Here is a 21,198-nt window from a genome sequence, read left to right on the forward strand (position 1 = left end):
AAAAAAATGAAAATCTGGTGGACCAAAACTTCATTAGAACATTACATCACCTCTAAGATTGTACCTAGAGGCCTTAGGATCCAAACGTATCCCACGTTCCCTCTGGAGGATGAAGGGCTAACTAGGAGGTGGACGGAAGCATCCATTGCTTGCTCCAATAGTTTTATGCAAATTATTGTGGAAAAAAATACGGCTACTCTACAGTCCTTGGATGGAGAATTGGAGGAGATACAAAAGGCAATGGTACAAGAGGTAGGGGAAGGAAGTTTCAAGGACTTTCTCTCCGAATTGGATAGAGACATAGAAAAATGGGAAGTGGAGATAAGTTCACTAAAAGGCAAAAAATACCACAGAGATTTAGCTGATTTCGAGAGTGGAAAAATCTTTAAATGGCAAAATCCAAAATCCAGTGTCAAAAACTTCACAAGAAACATGTCTGTATCATCGGCTGCTTCAGCTAGTGAAGGGGAGTCTACATCTAGTGAAGCCGAAGCTTGGGATAAGAGAATATTGAGAAGTAGAGGTGGTGAAAGTGTTAAAAATCAGAACCAATCCAAGATATACCAGCATGACGGATTTACCAGAGATGATCGACTTAAGGTGATTAATTTGTCTTCTCACATTTTAACTGCTCATCAAATCAGAGTATTGGAAAAAGGTTTATCCTTTTCTCCATCTATTAACATCAACAAATTCACCTTAGTCAAGGATGTGCATCTTTTTGCGCGTAAAATTCTTCTAAAAAATTTTTTTTATCAATCCAAAATAGGAGAAGGCACCGTATCAGAAGAGGAACAAGAAGCACTATTAACTCTGCATTCCCTGGCCATGGAGGGAGATACATCTGATACGGTAAGCCAATTGGATTGTGAAGAAATGAATGATGGTAGCGATCTAGGAGCAGTGGGTGGACATACAGTTTTTCCACCTCACTTGTGTCCAAAATCAAAAAGATTTCCACCGTTTACATCATGTCCTGCAGTGGACATTTTTGTTAAGTTGGTTTCAAAGGAAATTGAGGAGCTCAACTATAATCATCACCCACCATCTAACCTTTCATATTCTGAAAGGAAGGCTTTGAAGGAATTACAAACTTTACCTGACGTGACCATAAAGCCTGCCGATAAAGGCGGGAATTTGGTCATTTGGCCTAACCAACAATATGAAACCCAAGCCTATAAGCTGCTAAAAAATTCCAGAAATTACACGAAATTGTTCTACAACCCGCTTCAAAAATATCAAGCTGAGCTGTTTGAGATACTGGATAAGGCTGTATATAAGGGGATTATTCCAAAAAAGGTGATGGAGGCATTATTAATATCTAATCCAAGAATGCCGACGTTCTATCTCATACCCAAATTGCATAAAAACAACATTGACCCCCCAGGCCGCCCCATTGTGTCAGGCAATGGGGGGCTTTGTGAAAGGGTGTGCGATCTTATAGAGTTTTACTTACAGCCTCTGGTCCTGACACTTCCATCTCATATAAAGGACACCACCTCGGCCTTGCAGAGGATGGATAACTTGAATATTGGTGATAGTGCCTTGATGGTAACAACTGATGTTGAGGCACTATATTCCTCAATTAGACACCAAGATGGCATAGAGGCAACCAAGTTCTTCTTGGAATCCAGTAACCTTGATATCCAGTTAATTCAACTCATTTTGACCTTACTGGATTACATACTTTCCCATAACTGCTTTATGTTCAAAAATGAAATCTTTTTGCAAGCACAGGGTACGGCTATGGGGGCTTCCTGTGCCCCCTCTTACGCCAATCTGTTTTTGGGGGCATGGGAGCGATCCATCTTCCAGACTGAGCCGGATGAGTCTGTGGGCCTGGTCCAAAATTGGATCAGGTACATAGACGACATCTGGTTCGTCTGGGAGGGTGACATCAATGCCTTGGAAAGTTTTATGGATCGCCTTAATAACAACAATAAAAACATCTATTTAACGTATAAGTTTGGTCGTACAGTTGAATTCCTGGATATCATGATACAAGCATCTTTGAGTGGAGATTTAAGCACTAACGTTTTCCGGAAGAAAACCTCCACCAATATGTTATTACATGCGTCCTCTTGCCATCTTCCATCTACGATAAAGAGCATTCCGACCTCGCAATTTTTGCGGGTAAAGAGGATTTGTTCAACACAAAAAAACTTTCAGGCCCAGGCTGATGAGCTTTCAAATCGCTTCTTAGCCAGAGGGTATAGTCGGAAATGCATACGTAGAGGCTACAGAAGGGCAAATAACATCTCAAGAAATCAACTGCTGTACTCCACACAGAATAAGGCCAGTAAAGAAAAACCAGTAAGATTAATAACAGCATATAACAACAAATGGAAGGACTTTGTGGCCATCCTAAAAAAACACTGGAATGTGTTGCTGGTTGATCCAGTGTTAAGAAACTGCTTGCCTGATAGGCCACTGGTAACAGCGAAACGTGCCAAAAATCTCAAAGATCTCCTAGTGAGGAGTCACTATACGGGCTCCAATAAGGAAACAAAGACAAAACTAACCCCGGGTTTTTTTCCTTGTGGAATGTGCAAGGGTTGCCTAAATATGATTCGAGCAAAGACCTTCAGTGGCAACCGGGATTCAAGAATATTTGATATTCGAAAACATCTATCTTGCACGTCCAAAAATGTAGTGTACCAAGCCACATGCGGTTGTAATAAATACTATATAGGACTCACCACTAGGGAGCTAAAAATCAGAGTACGAGAGCACGTGCGAGACATTGAAAAATCTAAAGAGGCTCGCGAAGGGGAACACCTTAAAACGCTACCTAGACATTACAAACAGTTTCACAACTCCAATCCAACATCTCTTCAAATCAAGGCAATCGATCAAATCCAAACTGATTCTAGGGGTGGAGACGTAGGGGCATTACTAGGGAGATTGGAAAGCAAATGGATTTATATGTTGAATACTGTATCACCTGCAGGTTTGAACGAACATTTTGGGTTCAGTTCGTTCTTATAAGCTGGAATTTAGGCAGTAGACCTGGGGGCGTTGAATTTCTTTTTTAATTTCTATTTTAGCATTGTTTTTAGTGATTTTAGTTTATAAGCAACTGCATTGATCATACGGGGTTGACTATAGAACTGCAGTCTGGTGTAGATCCTTGGAAAACCCTGATTAGGCCATTTCTTACACTCTTGCTTCTGACCCTTGGTGACTCAAGTTATGGTGTTTTGTATTGTTATATTAACATTTTTCTTGTCTTTTTTATTATAAGATGGCACGTACTATCCAATTAGCGAGGCGTTTGGCATCATACCATAGCAGTCCTTATATCTTGAAGGTTTATTGATTGGAAACATGTCCAGAATACTACAATCAAGGAACAAAGAAATATCAAACGACCTTTGGAACTTCAACTAGTTGGGATATGGATCCCCAAAGTTAATATCTGCTAATTGCCTTTTTTTTTTTTTTTTTTTTTTTTTTTCACCAATTGAGTATCACGGGTACACTAGCATTAGGGATGGAGGCTATGGCGCGCATGCTATTTCATGACCCTAGGTGTCTTCTTCCAGATCGTGGTCACTGCTTCTCATGGCCGGCCCCCCGTCCCACCGACGAATATTGTCGTGGGGGTGGGCTGCCGGGCATGGGTTGCGGACCGTGATCGGAAGGTGACTTTAAACCGGTGGGCCGTGTTCAGCATGCGCCGATATATGGCATTAAGGGAAACCAAGTTTGAGTCATGCCCGGACTGATAGTGGGTTTTTGGTATTATGGGAGTGTAATGTTAATACATTTAGGTGGAATAAATAAAAACTATAACCGGAGAACAGTGGGTTATAGCTAGTGATTTAAGGGTAAAAAGGGATATAAGTGCTTTCCCATAAATATAGAAGTGGTCAGGATAGGTTGCTTCATGAATTGTTATGGTTGGGACTATTCAGGATTTTTGAGGGTAGCACTGTCAGGCATGGATATGAGCAGGCAGTGATTTATCAATCACTTTGTAAAACTGCTATAAATAATAAAAAGATATGCGCACCGGCGCTGTATTGTTAAGAGCATGTCCATGCCTTTCAGTGCTAGATTAATTGTGTGTGAATATGCACTATCCCTGAAACCCAATAAAACAGGGAAGCATAGGTGGCAGGGGTTAATTCCGCCCACAGCCTCCGATCGTGGTACTCTTTAGAAGCGGGAACTTCTGTTTTGTCCGGGTTGAGGATGATATACTTTTGGGTTTCCTGAACCGGAACGGTTAAATGATGCGAATGCCGGATCTAGTTCTTATCCGTACCTTTCGGGTGGAGCTGATCCGCAATTGCGTTCCACGGACCGGAAATGACGGATAAACTAACACCGGATGTATTGTAAATCCCGCCCCCACTTCCGGTTACGCCGTACACTTCCCGCGGTATTTAAACCCCGTATTTGACCCAATGCACTATCGTTCCCTGAGGAAGAAGGTGAAACGCGCGTCGGAACGGGAGGGGTGGCGCCATTACGGACATTACATACTGGTTAGTAAAGCTGCATAATTGCATTACTTTATCGCTATTTCCCCTGCTATTCATTAGGGTTGTTTGGAGCGATGATAGAAAGTGGATTAGCCTCATAGGTTTTACGCTTTCTGAGTATGCATTATCAACCGCTCCAAACACTGGATTAACAGTAGTGCAGCATTTATATTGCCGGCCTGTAACCTCTTGTAAAGAGAGGGACTAGGGGTGAGACTATAGCAGTGGTCGCTAGCCATTTTGTTTACTAATCAGCAGTATCAGAATACTTGCGCTATGTTTCAATTGCCCCCTGCATAAGGGAGAATTTGGAGGTTGTCTGGTATATCGATGCAATGTATTGTGGCATGAATAGCCCCCTTGCATATGAGAAAATTTAAATGCTCTCCAAACCACCCACCAGCTGTTTATGGGGTGCCCTTTTAAATCTAAGGGCATAGGGCATATTGTAAATTAGTACTTTTATGGATGCTAGTATATGTATATCATCATTGATTTTGCGACTATGTCCCGTTGGTATCCATCCCTGTTTGTGCATATCCTGCTTATTTTTAATTGTGTGTGATTTTTGTAATAATAAAAGATTTTTTCATGTTTTGGAAAAAAGCCGCTGTGTCGTGTAATTGGTAGTTTAGAAAGGTGGTATTCCTGTAATATATAGTAGGTCCCTGCTAGAGATTAATATAGTTTACCCAGACGTCAGATTACAAGTGAAATTCATAGAGAGAACCAGTTCTTTATAACGACAAAACAGTCAAAGTGTCAGAATCGACAGAGAGATACACATGGTAGTGAAATATTTACCAGGTAGTTAGTGGAGTACTGTTTCCTAAGTTTAACGTGACGCCCACACCCCCACACATGAGGTAAGAGACATGGCTATAGTAGGCGAACTATATTACATTTCTAATTGAAGGTATCTGCTAATATTATTATTATTATTTTTATTACATCTACATATTGGGATAGGATCTTGAAGATGGGAATTTATGATTTTTAAATGCATGAATTTTTAGCTAAAAAGCATTTGAAGTTCATCACTCCCACTAAACCTGGCAGATAGGATTTCAATGCTATTTACCTGCTGATTACCACTCTATGCACTGGTGTAAATTGTATTTTTGTAAGAAATAAGTTACCTTTAATGGTGCTGAATTGAGAACTGTCACAGTACAATACTGTCTAGATAGGATCAACCTTTCTTGAGATTTTAATCTTACATTTCTATATGTTTCTTAGGTGTACAAGGCGCAAGTTTTCTTTCCTCACAAACCATGAACAATAGCAATGTGTTCGGTGGACAACAAACCACAAACCCCAATACACAAAATCAGAATGCAGCTATGTTTGGGCAGACAACATTATTTGGCCAAAATGCAACTGTACAGCCTGCCCCTGCATTTGGACAGCCATCTACTGGCCAGTCAGCCCCTATGTTTGGACAGCTCGGTAACAACCAGTCTGTTTTTGGTCAGAATACTTTAAGCCAATCTTCTTCTATCTTTGGACAGACTAATTCTGTCCAAACTACTCCAGCATTTGGCCAGGCAAGTGGTGGACTGTCGGCCCCTACATTTGGCCAGGGTTCTTCATCAGGGACACTGTTTGGTCAGGCTCCTTCTGGCCAGTCTAATTCTATATTTGGGCAGGCCACTGCTGGGCAGTCTGCTCCTACCTTTGGGCACACAGCTAATACATCAGTGTTTGGACTAGCAACATCTGGACAGACAGCTCCGCTGTTCGGACAGTCCAGCTCAGGGCAGTCTGCTCCTTCATTTGGACAGTCCACTAATCAGTCAGCACCTGCATTTGGGCAGGGCACGTCTGCACAGTTTACGCCAATATTTGGGCAGAGCACCCCTAGTCAGTCACCACCAGTGTTTGGACAGACAACATCTGGTCTAACCGCTCCTGCATTTGGCCAGGTTTCTTCTGCTCCATCTGCTCCAGCCTTTGGACAGGTTACAACAGGACAGTCTGGCTTTACCTTTGGACAGACTGCTAATAATCAGGCTTCTACTACTTTTGCACAACAGTCTTTGGGACAAACTGGTCCTGCGTTTGGGCTGGCAACTACCGGACAGTCCTCTTCCCTCTTTGGACATACAACCAATACTCAAACGCTACCTGCATTTGGGCAGACTTCTACGGGGCCACCTGCGCCATCGTTTGGACAAAGCAGTAACAATCAATCATCTATATTTGGACAAATTACTCCCAGTAAATCTGCATCTCCTTTTGCCCAAGTACCATCTAGTCAATCTACATCTCTCTTTGCCCAAGCGACTACTAACGGTTACGCCGTACACTTCCCGCGGTATTTAAACCCCGTATTTGACCCAATGCACTATCGTTCCCTGAGGAAGAAGGTGAAACGCGCGTCGGAACGGGAGGGGTGGCGCCATTACGGACATTACATACTGGTTAGTAAAGCTGCATAATTGCATTACTTTATCGCTATTTCCCCTGCTATTCATTAGGGTTGTTTGGAGCGATGATAGAAAGTGGATTAGCCTCATAGGTTTTACGCTTTCTGAGTATGCATTATCAACCGCTCCAAACACCGGATTAACAGTAATGCAGCATTTATATTGCCGGCCTGTAACCTCTTGTAAAGAGAGGGACTAGGGGTGAGACTATAGCAGTGGTCGCTAGCCATTTTGTTTACTAATTAGCAGTATCAGAATACTTGCGCTATGTTTCAATTGCCCCCTGCATAAGGGAGAATTTGGAGGTTGTCTGGTATATCGATGCAATGTATTGTGGCATGAATAGCCCCCTTGCATATGAGAAAATTTAAATGCTCTCCAAACCACCCACCAGCTGTTTATGGGGTGCCCTTTTAAATCTAAGGGCATAGGGCATATTGTAAATTAGTACTTTTATGGATGCTAGTATATGTATATCATCATTGATTTTGCGACTATGTCCCGTTGGTATCCATCCCTGTTTGTGCATATCCTGCTTATTTTTAATTGTGTGTGATTTTTGTAATAATAAAAGATTTTTTCATGTTTTGGAAAAAAGCCGCTGTGTCGTGTAATTGGTAGTTTAGAAAGGTGGTATTCCTGTAATATATAGTAGGTCCCTGCTAGAGATTAATACATGTTCAAATATCTGTTTCATTACAGAGTGTGTCCTTTGGGGGCCATTATGGACTTTAAAGCCAGAGAGTTGTCCTGGCGTGACAAAGCGTCGAATATTTTTAAGCAGGGTTGCACAACTGATTTTAATAACCCCCGCCCTACCAGTAAAGAGCAATGTCTGAAATATAAGAACCTGACCCATAAAAAAATGAAAATCTGGTGGACCAAAACTTCATTAGAACATTACATCACCTCTAAGATTGTACCTAGAGGCCTTAGGATCCAAACGTATCCCACGTTCCCTCTGGAGGATGAAGGGCTAACTAGGAGGTGGACGGAAGCATCCATTGCTTGCTCCAATAGTTTTATGCAAATTATTGTGGAAAAAAATACGGCTACTCTACAGTCCTTGGATGGAGAATTGGAGGAGATACAAAAGGCAATGGTACAAGAGGTAGGGGAAGGAAGTTTCAAGGACTTTCTCTCCGAATTGGATAGAGACATAGAAAAATGGGAAGTGGAGATAAGTTCACTAAAAGGCAAAAAATACCACAGAGATTTAGCTGATTTCGAGAGTGAAAAAATCTTTAAATGGCAAAATCCAAAATCCAGTGTCAAAAACTTCACAAGAAACATGTCTGTATCATCGGCTGCTTCAGCTAGTGAAGGGGAGTCTACATCTAGTGAAGCCGAAGCTTGGGATAAGAGAATATTGAGAAGTAGAGGTGGTGAAAGTGTTAAAAATCAGAACCAATCCAAGATATACCAGCATGACGGATTTACCAGAGATGATCGACTTAAGGTGATTAATTTGTCTTCTCACATTTTAACTGCTCATCAAATCAGAGTATTGGAAAAAGGTTTATCCTTTTCTCCATCTATTAACATCAACAAATTCACCTTAGTCAAGGATGTGCATCTTTTTGCGCGTAAAATTCTTCTAAAAATTTTTTTTTATCAATCCAAAATAGGAGAAGGCACCGTATCAGAAGAGGAACAAGAAGCACTATTAACTCTGCATTCCCTGGCCATGGAGGGAGATACATCTGATACGGTAAGCCAATTGGATTGTGAAGAAATGAATGATGGTAGCGATCTAGGAGCAGTGGGTGGACATACAGTTTTTCCACCTCACTTGTGTCCAAAATCAAAAAGATTTCCACCGTTTACATCATGTCCTGCAGTGGACATTTTTGTTAAGTTGGTTTCAAAGGAAATTGAGGAGCTCAACTATAATCATCACCCACCATCTAACCTTTCATATTCTGAAAGGAAGGCTTTGAAGGAATTACAAACTTTACCTGACGTGACCATAAAGCCTGCCGATAAAGGCGGGAATTTGGTCATTTGGCCTAACCAACAATATGAAACCCAAGCCTATAAGCTGCTAAAAAATTCCAGAAATTACACGAAATTGTTCTACAACCCGCTTCAAAAATATCAAGCTGAGCTGTTTGAGATACTGGATAAGGCTGTATATAAGGGGATTATTCCAAAAAAGGTGATGGAGGCATTATTAATATCTAATCCAAGAATGCCGACGTTCTATCTCATACCCAAATTGCATAAAAACAACATTGACCCCCCAGGCCGCCCCATTGTGTCAGGCAATGGGGGGCTTTGTGAAAGGGTGTGCGATCTTATAGAGTTTTACTTACAGCCTCTGGTCCTGACACTTCCATCTCATATAAAGGACACCACCTCGGCCTTGCAGAGGATGGATAACTTGAATATTGGTGATAGTGCCTTGATGGTAACAACTGATGTTGAGGCACTATATTCCTCAATTAGACACCAAGATGGCATAGAGGCAACCAAGTTCTTCTTGGAATCCAGTAACCTTGATATCCAGTTAATTCAACTCATTTTGACCTTACTGGATTACATACTTTCCCATAACTGCTTTATGTTCAAAAATGAAATCTTTTTGCAAGCACAGGGTACGGCTATGGGGGCTTCCTGTGCCCCCTCTTACGCCAATCTGTTTTTGGGGGCATGGGAGCGATCCATCTTCCAGACTGAGCCGGATGAGTCTGTGGGCCTGGTCCAAAATTGGATCAGGTACATAGACGACATCTGGTTCGTCTGGGAGGGTGACATCAATGCCTTGGAAAGTTTTATGGATCGCCTTAATAACAACAATAAAAACATCTATTTAACGTATAAGTTTGGTCGTACAGTTGAATTCCTGGATATCATGATACAAGCATCTTTGAGTGGAGATTTAAGCACTAACGTTTTCCGGAAGAAAACCTCCACCAATATGTTATTACATGCGTCCTCTTGCCATCTTCCATCTACGATAAAGAGCATTCCGACCTCGCAATTTTTGCGGGTAAAGAGGATTTGTTCAACACAAAAAAACTTTCAGGCCCAGGCTGATGAGCTTTCAAATCGCTTCTTAGCCAGAGGGTATAGTCGGAAATGCATACGTAGAGGCTACAGAAGGGCAAATAACATCTCAAGAAATCAACTGCTGTACTCCACACAGAATAAGGCCAGTAAAGAAAAACCAGTAAGATTAATAACAGCATATAACAACAAATGGAAGGACTTTGTGGCCATCCTAAAAAAACACTGGAATGTGTTGCTGGTTGATCCAGTGTTAAGAAACTGCTTGCCTGATAGGCCACTGGTAACAGCGAAACGTGCCAAAAATCTCAAAGATCTCCTAGTGAGGAGTCACTATACGGGCTCCAATAAGGAAACAAAGACAAAACTAACCCCGGGTTTTTTTCCTTGTGGAATGTGCAAGGGTTGCCTAAATATGATTCGAGCAAAGACCTTCAGTGGCAACCGGGATTCAAGAATATTTGATATTCGAAAACATCTATCTTGCACGTCCAAAAATGTAGTGTACCAAGCCACATGCGGTTGTAATAAATACTATATAGGACTCACCACTAGGGAGCTAAAAATCAGAGTACGAGAGCACGTGCGAGACATTGAAAAATCTAAAGAGGCTCGCGAAGGGGAACACCTTAAAACGCTACCTAGACATTACAAACAGTTTCACAACTCCAATCCAACATCTCTTCAAATCAAGGCAATCGATCAAATCCAAACTGATTCTAGGGGTGGAGACGTAGGGGCATTACTAGGGAGATTGGAAAGCAAATGGATTTATATGTTGAATACTGTATCACCTGCAGGTTTGAACGAACATTTTGGGTTCAGTTCGTTCTTATAAGCTGGAATTTAGGCAGTAGACCTGGGGGCGTTGAATTTCTTTTTTAATTTCTATTTTAGCATTGTTTTTAGTGATTTTAGTTTATAAGCAACTGCATTGATCATACGGGGTTGACTATAGAACTGCAGTCTGGTGTAGATCCTTGGAAAACCCTGATTAGGCCATTTCTTACACTCTTGCTTCTGACCCTTGGTGACTCAAGTTATGGTGTTTTGTATTGTTATATTAACATTTTTCTTGTCTTTTTTATTATAAGATGGCACGTACTATCCAATTAGCGAGGCGTTTGGCATCATACCATAGCAGTCCTTATATCTTGAAGGTTTATTGATTGGAAACATGTCCAGAATACTACAATCAAGGAACAAAGAAATATCAAACGACCTTTGGAACTTCAACTAGTTGGGATATGGATCCCCAAAGTTAATATCTGATAATTGCCTTTTTTTTTTTTTTTTTTTTTTCACCAATTGAGTATCACGGGTACACTAGCATTAGGGATGGAGGCTATGGCGCGCATGCTATTTCATGACCCTAGGTGTCTTCTTCCAGATCGTGGTCACTGCTTCTCATGGCCGGCCCCCCGTCCCACCGACGAATATTGTCGTGGGGGTGGGCTGCCGGGCATGGGTTGCGGACCGTGATCGGAAGGTGACTTTAAACCGGTGGGCCGTGTTCAGCATGCGCCGATATATGGCATTAAGGGAAACCAAGTTTGAGTCATGCCCGGACTGATAGTGGGTTTTTGGTATTATGGGAGTGTAATGTTAATACATTTAGGTGGAATAAATAAAAACTATAACCGGAGAACAGTGGGTTATAGCTAGTGATTTAAGGGTAAAAAGGGATATAAGTGCTTTCCCATAAATATAGAAGTGGTCAGGATAGGTTGCTTCATGAATTGTTATGGTTGGGACTATTCAGGATTTTTGAGGGTAGCACTGTCAGGCATGGATATGAGCAGGCAGTGATTTATCAATCACTTTGTAAAACTGCTATAAATAATAAAAAGATATGCGCACCGGCGCTGTATTGTTAAGAGCATGTCCATGCCTTTCAGTGCTAGATTAATTGTGTGTGAATATGCACTATCCCTGAAACCCAATAAAACAGGGAAGCATAGGTGGCAGGGGTTAATTCCGCCCACAGCCTCCGATCGTGGTACTCTTTAGAAGCGGGAACTTCTGTTTTGTCCGGGTTGAGGATGATATACTTTTGGGTTTCCTGAACCGGAACGGTTAAATGATGCGAATGCCGGATCTAGTTCTTATCCGTACCTTTCGGGTGGAGCTGATCCGCAATTGCGTTCCACGGACCGGAAATGACGGATAAACTAACACCGGATGTATTGTAAATCCCGCCCCCACTTCCGGTTACGCCGTACACTTCCCGCGGTATTTAAACCCCGTATTTGACCCAATGCACTATCGTTCCCTGAGGAAGAAGGTGAAACGCGCGTCGGAACGGGAGGGGTGGCGCCATTACGGACATTACATACTGGTTAGTAAAGCTGCATAATTGCATTACTTTATCGCTATTTCCCCTGCTATTCATTAGGGTTGTTTGGAGCGATGATAGAAAGTGGATTAGCCTCATAGGTTTTACGCTTTCTGAGTATGCATTATCAACCGCTCCAAACACCGGATTAACAGTAGTGCAGCATTTATATTGCCGGCCTGTAACCTCTTGTAAAGAGAGGGACTAGGGGTGAGACTATAGCAGTGGTCGCTAGCCATTTTGTTTACTAATCAGCAGTATCAGAATACTTGCGCTATGTTTCAATTGCCCCCTGCATAAGGGAGAATTTGGAGGTTGTCTGGTATATCGATGCAATGTATTGTGGCATGAATAGCCCCCTTGCATATGAGAAAATTTAAATGCTCTCCAAACCACCCACCAGCTGTTTATGGGGTGCCCTTTTAAATCTAAGGGCATAGGGCATATTGTAAATTAGTACTTTTATGGATGCTAGTATATGTATATCATCATTGATTTTGCGACTATGTCCCGTTGGTATCCATCCCTGTTTGTGCATATCCTGCTTATTTTTAATTGTGTGTGATTTTTGTAATAATAAAAGATTTTTTCATGTTTTGGAAAAAAGCCGCTGTGTCGTGTAATTGGTAGTTTAGAAAGGTGGTATTCCTGTAATATATAGTAGGTCCCTGCTAGAGATTAATATAGTTTACCCAGACGTCAGATTACAAGTGAAATTCATAGAGAGAACCAGTTCTTTATAACGACAAAACAGTCAAAGTGTCAGAATCTACAGAGAGATACACATGGTAGTGAAATATTTACCAGGTAGTTAGTGGAGTACTGTTTCCTAAGTTTAACGTGACGCCCACACCCCCACACATGAGGTAAGAGACATGGCTATAGTAGGCGAACTATATTACATTTCTAATTGAAGGTATCTGCTAATATTATTATTATTATTTTTATTACATCTACATATTGGGATAGGATCTTGAAGATGGGAATTTATGATTTTTAAATGCATGAATTTTTAGCTAAAAAGCATTTGAAGTTCATCACTCCCACTAAACCTGGCAGATAGGATTTCAATGCTATTTACCTGCTGATTACCACTCTATGCACTGGTGTAAATTGTATTTTTGTAAGAAATAAGTTACCTTTAATGGTGCTGAATTGAGAACTGTCACAGTACAATACTGTCTAGATAGGATCAACCTTTCTTGAGATTTTAATCTTACATTTCTATATGTTTCTTAGGTGTACAAGGCGCAAGTTTTCTTTCCTCACAAACCATGAACAATAGCAATGTGTTCGGTGGACAACAAACCACAAACCCCAATACACAAAATCAGAATGCAGCTATGTTTGGGCAGACAACATTATTTGGCCAAAATGCAACTGTACAGCCTGCCCCTGCATTTGGACAGCCATCTACTGGCCAGTCAGCCCCTATGTTTGGACAGCTCGGTAACAACCAGTCTGTTTTTGGTCAGAATACTTTAAGCCAATCTTCTTCTATCTTTGGACAGACTAATTCTGTCCAAACTACTCCAGCATTTGGCCAGGCAAGTGGTGGACTGTCGGCCCCTACATTTGGCCAGGGTTCTTCATCAGGGACACTGTTTGGTCAGGCTCCTTCTGGCCAGTCTAATTCTATATTTGGGCAGGCCACTGCTGGGCAGTCTGCTCCTACCTTTGGGCACACAGCTAATACATCAGTGTTTGGACTAGCAACATCTGGACAGACAGCTCCGCTGTTCGGACAGTCCAGCTCAGGGCAGTCTGCTCCTTCATTTGGACAGTCCACTAATCAGTCAGCACCTGCATTTGGGCAGGGCACGTCTGCACAGTTTACGCCAATATTTGGGCAGAGCACCCCTAGTCAGTCACCACCAGTGTTTGGACAGACAACATCTGGTCTAACCGCTCCTGCATTTGGCCAGGTTTCTTCTGCTCCATCTGCTCCAGCCTTTGGACAGGTTACAACAGGACAGTCTGGCTTTACCTTTGGACAGACTGCTAATAATCAGGCTTCTACTACTTTTGCACAACAGTCTTTGGGACAAACTGGTCCTGCGTTTGGGCTGGCAACTACCGGACAGTCCTCTTCCCTCTTTGGACATACAACCAATACTCAAACGCTACCTGCATTTGGGCAGACTTCTACGGGGCCACCTGCGCCATCGTTTGGACAAAGCAGTAACAATCAATCATCTATATTTGGACAAATTACTCCCAGTAAATCTGCATCTCCTTTTGCCCAAGTACCATCTAGTCAATCTACATCTCTCTTTGCCCAAGCGACTACTAACCAATCTGCATCTTTCTTTACACAGCCTACAACTAGCCAGTCAGCCTCCCCCTTTGGAAGCAATACTTCTATATTTTCCCAGGCAACATCTGAGTCATCAGCAGCATCTAGACAGTCTGAGGATGGCTCAAATCAAGGTCCACAATTTGGACAACAATCCCCTAGTAATAGATTTTTGTTTGGCCAGACACCCTCCAACCCGACCCAGACACCTATGTTTGCGCAGAATGTGACTGGACAAAGTTTTAGTCAGGCAGGTTCTACGCAATCTGGGCCAAATAGTAGTAGCCAAGTGTCTGCATTTGGACAGGTAAACAGTGGACAAAGTAATATTTTTGGTCAGTCTCCTGGCTTCCAACCTCCATTTAGTAAGCAAGAATCTGGTTCTATCAGTGCACAACCATCTTCTGCATTTGAAATTGCACAATCTGCACAAGTTAGCAAGACAGCAGCCACTGAGAAAATGTCAATTTTTGGTCAGTCCTCAAATATTTCCACTGTGCAGACTGGAAGTGTATTTGGTACCACGACACAAATAAGTACCAGTTCTAGTGCTGCGGACTCCACTTTTACACAGGTAGCCTCCAATTCAGAGCACAGTTTCAAACCTCCCGCTCATACAACTTTCAAACCAATCCTACCGGGAGCAAATAAATCAGATGAAACTTCGGCATCATCTTTTAGCATGCCAAGTAAAAACGAGTCAAAAGATCCACCCCTATTTGGAGCTCCTACAACGTCATCAACATCTGGGAACGTCAACTTCTTCTCTATGTCTTCAGAGAAGAAAAACAAAGGTGAAGCAGGAACACCCAGACCTTCATTTGCAAGTGCCAATAGTAGTTTTACTAGTTTTGTTGAAGAGCCAAGAAGAGAGGAGGGACAAAAAGGAGTAAAAAGAAAACCGGAGTATGATCGTTCACCACGTAGAAATGATGTCGCCATCTCAGGTGAAGCTTCTTCAGATCCCCATAGCGAACATCCACCTGTTAAGAGGGCTGGTCGATTGAACCGGGATTTAAAAGGAGGAGCAAACATCTATGTCAGGAGCTTGTTTGATGTTGTAAAAAGTCAAATGAAAACTCATCGGGGAAAAGAAATTAAAAAATCAGATAACGTTACTCCTCAGGCCAAGGTGACCGATGCCGATTCTCCATCAAAAACTCAACCAATTGTAAGACCAATTTCTGCTCCCAATCAAACTGAATCTGTTAAAACTAGCCCAGCGAGTTTATCAAGTCAAGTGACTTTTAATAAGTCCCGTTTGCAAGGTACAGGTCATACAACATCTACCAGAATGGTTTCCTTTTTGGGGCCAAACCAGCAAGGATCTCCCAGAGACTATTCTTCACCTGGGCCTAGTGAGTTGATACCTGGAAGAATTCGACCCTTACTGGAAGAAGGTGAGCTGCTGCCTGAAATTCAAGGTGAGAGCATTTTTTTTCCAAAAGTACATTTTCTGTTATATTATGTCCGTAACCAATTATATTATAAAATAAATAAATCCTGAACTGTAGCGTTGTCTGATATTGTCTTGGAGGCTACACAGTGCTCAGATAAAAATCTGTTACTGACCCTCCACTTTTCCAGCCAGTCTTTGTTGATGGGGTGCAGTGGTGACGTCACAATTACAACAGACCTGATGGCTGCAGTCAATCCTTCGGCTCAGTGTCTTGTGTCTTCATGAGCATCACCACTGAGCCCTGGGATGTCACTACCGCAGAGTGGGGAAAGCGTCAGAAAGCTGCACTTACGGAGGGTTACTAACTTTGATCTTATTTTTCTCCTAGAGTAAACCTATACACACACCATTTTAGATTGGGAAAACACTTATTTGTCTGTGTCCTTATATATCTGTCTCCTTCTTTTGTAAAGTTTTGCTTTTTTTTTTTTTTTTTAAACAGCTATCCCCTCAAGCTCTGTGGCTAGCAAAGGAGAACGTTCTGCTGGTGCTCAACACACTGTTCCAGTCTCCCCCAGTGAGATGACCACTTTTTTTATTAGGAATTTGCCTAATAAATTTAATAAAAAAAACATCATGGAGGATTTCTTTAAAAAATATGGGAAGATTCTGCGTATAAACTGCAGGATAAAGCAAAAAATGGCATCTATCCAATTTAATAACCATGTGAGTAAAAAAAAAAAATAATAATATGCTTATACCATTGATTGCAGGGTTATTGGTTAAAGAGGTAATTTGGTTTTGTATTGGGATCTGAGTGAGGTTGGTGACATCACGTCTATACATATCTCCCATCTTCCAAGCGTTAGTGATGGGTATCGTGCCCCTGTTTTATTCATTTAAATTCTACAGATTCATACCTGTGATTAAGGGATATTGAGGAAAAAAAGTAGTTTAAGCTGCGCTCCTGCAGGAAGGGATCCAAGTACACAGATGCAGATTATGGGCCGTTTATTCGACGCTTTTGAAAGTAATCCAACTTCTTCATCAGGATATCACCATGTAACCAAGTGGTCCTTCCAACAGCTGCCACATCATCCAGATCTCTTCAATGTTGAGTGTTCACAACCTCACAAGGAGAGCGAATCCTGTTTATTCTTTCCTGTCTCCTTAGATAAGACCCTATTGTTTGCTCTGCAGCTTTCCTAGACTCATTCTTGCAGCATTGTATTTTGATTAGGAACTATAGGCCTGATTCAAGACCACTAGACCAGCGTTGTTCACCCTGGTCTTGTTGAGGGGCATGCCTCTTCCTGGATCAGGACAGTCAGAGAAGTGGCGCGAACCTTTATGTACACCTTGCACTAAATCCTACCCCAGTCCCTACTAGCGTTAGTTTTGTGGTGTAGCATACTCCACGGCTTGTTGTCATGCCCCGGCTCTATTCACTTTGTTTCTAGCTGAAGAAAAATGGTGTGAGATGAGAACACAAAAAGCTGCAAAATGTTTTGCCAAAACATGACAACTTTTTAAAACTTTGATGAATTGGGCCCTATTAGTACACTTACTAACCAAACCTTGGTGGTTTAGTCCTCTTAGGCAGGTAAAACATATGTATTTGTAAATCTGTATACATAAGGGTATGTTAGCATGGATTTTTTTTTTTTTAACCGTGTTTTGATTGCATTATCTCAGAAAATTGCCTTTAAAAAAAACTCCAATCTTCCTATTATTTTTGATGTAAAAGTGACTTGCTTTTCATAAGTTCAGGCTTTTGAGAGTCTTTTAACTTTTTCAAAAAAATTGTCAAGAGGGTAGAAGAAGTGAGCAGACCACTCTTCGGGCTTTTTCCGCTAGGAAGACGCTCCAAACGTTACAATAAAAGTCAATAAGAAGGCTTAAAGGGAACTTGTCACCAGTTTTTCGGCCTATAAACTGTGGCCACCAACACCGGGCTCTTATATACAGCATTCTAACATGCTGTATATAAGAGCCCAGGCCGCTGTGTAGAACATAAAAAAACACTTTATAATACTCACCCAACAGACACGCTATGGTGGATTTGGGTCAGATGGGCATCTGGTGGTGGTGGTCGCAGCTTATAGGCTGAAAAACTGGTGACCGGTTCCCTTTAAAAATGCTTGGAAAATGCCTGGAGATGTTTTTTTTTTTTACCATTTTTTTTTGCAAAAACATTTATATAAAGTAGCAACAAGAAATGTAAAAAGTTGCTTCAGGAAACATTAACAAAATGGAAACCAAATTCTTCAGGATTTAAATACCAAAAAAAATCTGTTTATTCCAGAAGTGGTATCTGCATGAAAAACTTGAAGTTTTCACTTGCTTGAAAAAAATCACATTTGGGATGTTGTCTATGTCTTTACAGAACTCTGCAGCTGCGGCCAAGAAAGCAGTAAAAAAAACTATACAAAAATTCTGTTGCGTTTTGGCAACAGAAAAAAACTAGTGAGTGTTTAAATCACCTAATTTATGCGTTAGATGTACCCAGGGCCGGCCTTAGCCTGAACGGTGCCCTGTGCAAAACTGCCCTTTGGTGCCCCCTCTACTGATTTTGTACCCAGTTTCCAGGAAACTGGTAAAGACGGGAGGAGAGAGGACACAGAGCCGAGAGCAGGTGAGGGCGCCCCCTGCTGGATGCTGTGGAGGGAGCCGACAGTACGCAGAGCGGAAGGGAGAGGGGTGGCGCTCCCTTCTGGACCCTGTGCAGGGAGCCTACAGTATGCAGAGCGGAAAGGAGGTGGGGGGCCCTCCCTGCTGGAGCCTGTGCATTAGGAGCAGCAAAGTGAAAGTAAACAGCTCTGCTCCGTGGGCACCCTCTCTGCTGTCAGCCTGCTGGCGCCCTGTGCGACCGCACCACTCGCACATAGGTAAAGCCGGCTATGGATGTACCGCCATGTGGCGCCACTGTATAGAATCACATTATTAAGTTAGTATGCAAGAGAAACAACACTTTTATTGAAGAATCTCAATCAAATGGCGTGGAATGGAGCAGACATGATTGATATACAGAGGTATGGGTGACATATTGCAGTTCTAGTGTTGTCAGAGCCATGATGTGCCTGGGCTCTTAATCTCTGTAAGGCTAAGTTCATGCATCCTGTAGTCATCCGGCTGGTAAACTGATTTCTGCCGGATCTGTTTTTTGTTTTTTTTTGTCATTGGAGTCTATGGAAAAAATATCCAATAATGGATTGCTATTTAGACATCCGTTGCACTTGCATTTGTAATGGGTCTCTTGTTTTCTTAACGGATCCATTACAAATGGACGATAAATAGTAATCTATTAACGCATTCATCCCCCATAGACTCCACATGTTAAAAACTGATCCGGCCACATCCGTTATTTAACAGACAAAAAAGTTGTGTTTGCAGAACTTTTTTGCGAATGGATCCATGATAACGGATGATTACAGGACATGTGAACCCAGCCTAATACTTAATAATTTTTAAGTCCTGCAAAGAAAAAAGGGGCTCAAACAGTGGAGAGAGAAGTCAGACAAAGTGAGCAGAAAGGCATTCCAGCCGTCTCGCCTGTATGCAAACCTCTTCTCCAAGGACTAAAGGGGTAATTCTAAAACACTCATAATCATACAATTAGAAACTTTTTTTTTTTTCCTTATTCTACACTATTGTTTTGGATGTATTTCGGATCTTCTCTTAAAAAGGCTACATTTCCCAAGAATCTTCAGTTTAGTGTTCAAAATCCTGATATCCCATCACCACCTTCAGACTTTGCCTCCTTCACTTCTGCATCTTGTGGGAATGGTAGCAGAGACCTCGGAGGAGATGTCCTTTTGAGATTCTCCTTAAATGGAACATCACAGGAAGTAAAGAAAAAAAAAAACGGATAGAGAGAACAGAAGAGAATTTTATAATACAGCAAATTATGAAAGTGTTAGGGCTTAAAATGGATGTTTATAAAGGACATATGTATCGGACAACCCCTTTTAAAAAAAAGTAAAACCACATGTGTATTACTATACACAAGACGTCTGCAACTAACTGGGGTGTGGGTTACCACCCAACCTGCAAAACAGCGGCCGGACTGGAATTTGAAATGGGAGTTATTCCATCTAGCGTCTATTTCAGCAAGAGGAAAACTTTCCTTTGCTGCCTTTATACAGGGAACAATTTTCACTGCTATTATGAACATATTGGGCAGCTGGTGTTTTCAGGAGTCTGCAACTGTCTTTGTTATAGAAAGTATGGGGGATGTAAGGGTGGGCTGCCGTTACTGTTCTTATGGGGGAGTTGCAGGAGTCTGTCTGGACCTGAGCTATCAGCCGAATGTACGGGGATTGCGGATTTGCTGTCATCATTCTGATTTTTATTACAGACCTTTCTAGTACAACTTCACTGTTTCATTCAAATCATTAATTCTGTGTGAAGCAAAACAGCCACATACTCTTCCTTGGCAAAAAAGGAGGATTATTGTTTTTCAACCCTGCTGTAATATATCTAGTGCGACTTTTTTGATTTAGGGTGAGACCGCACTTTGCGTTCACCTACTTGCAGTTCTAAACGCACGTTTTGGGCTTAATTGATTTGACCAAAGTTGCCTTTTTCTGAACTTTAGCGCTGAAAACGCATGCGTATTTACCGCGTTTTAGATGCGTTTTCAGCGCTTTTTACATGCTTTTTCACCTGCGTTTTGACAGATGCGTTTTGACCATCAAGACACTGCTAAATAAAGTTTAATTTCTCAAACAGAATGAAAAAAAGAGAAAAAAAAGGATAAAATCTATATTATTGGGAAAAATAATGAAAATAGAAATATTTCATAAAATTATAAAGATAATATACATTTTATCGAAAAAATAGCTATAAATGCCTATTTTACTTTAATTGTCGGATTCTGTGTGTGTAAAGGGACATATCAAATCATTATTTTGATGTCCAAAAAGCATGCGTTTTGGTAGGCCAAAACGCATGATTTCTGCACTGAAAAAGCCTGTAAAACGCAGGAATTTGAAGGAATCTTGTTTTTTGCCATTTCTCATTGACTTCAATGTTACCAAAACGCACCCAAAATGGCAAAAACAATTGACATGCTCCTTCTTTGAACGCATGGTTTTTGCCACAAAATATGCGCGAGTCTCGTATCACATCACCTGGCATGGTCGCACACGCTCCAGATAGGAGTGTCTCAGCTGCATAGAAATACATACAGCCGATCCGCTCCTGTCAGGAGAGTGTGTGGCCATGCCGGGTGATGTGAT

General features: G+C 41.6%; 1 protein-coding gene across 1 annotated transcript; it reads left to right on the forward strand.

Moving 5' to 3' along the window:
• The first annotated feature begins 13,537 nt into the window (after positions 1-13,537).
• On the forward strand, positions 13,538-19,777 carry LOC142262735 (uncharacterized). The gene is given in 7 exon segments (XM_075332184.1): positions 13,538-15,983; positions 16,461-16,684; positions 18,345-18,374; positions 18,376-18,428; positions 19,431-19,542; positions 19,627-19,709; positions 19,711-19,777. Coding segments are annotated over 7 exon segments (3,015 nt in total).
• The last annotated feature ends 1,421 nt before the right edge of the window (positions 19,778-21,198 follow it).

The sequence above is a fragment of the Anomaloglossus baeobatrachus genome, unplaced genomic scaffold (genome assembly GCF_048569485.1).
Source record: "Anomaloglossus baeobatrachus isolate aAnoBae1 unplaced genomic scaffold, aAnoBae1.hap1 Scaffold_2503, whole genome shotgun sequence".
Lineage (NCBI taxonomy): Eukaryota > Metazoa > Chordata > Amphibia > Anura > Aromobatidae > Anomaloglossus > Anomaloglossus baeobatrachus.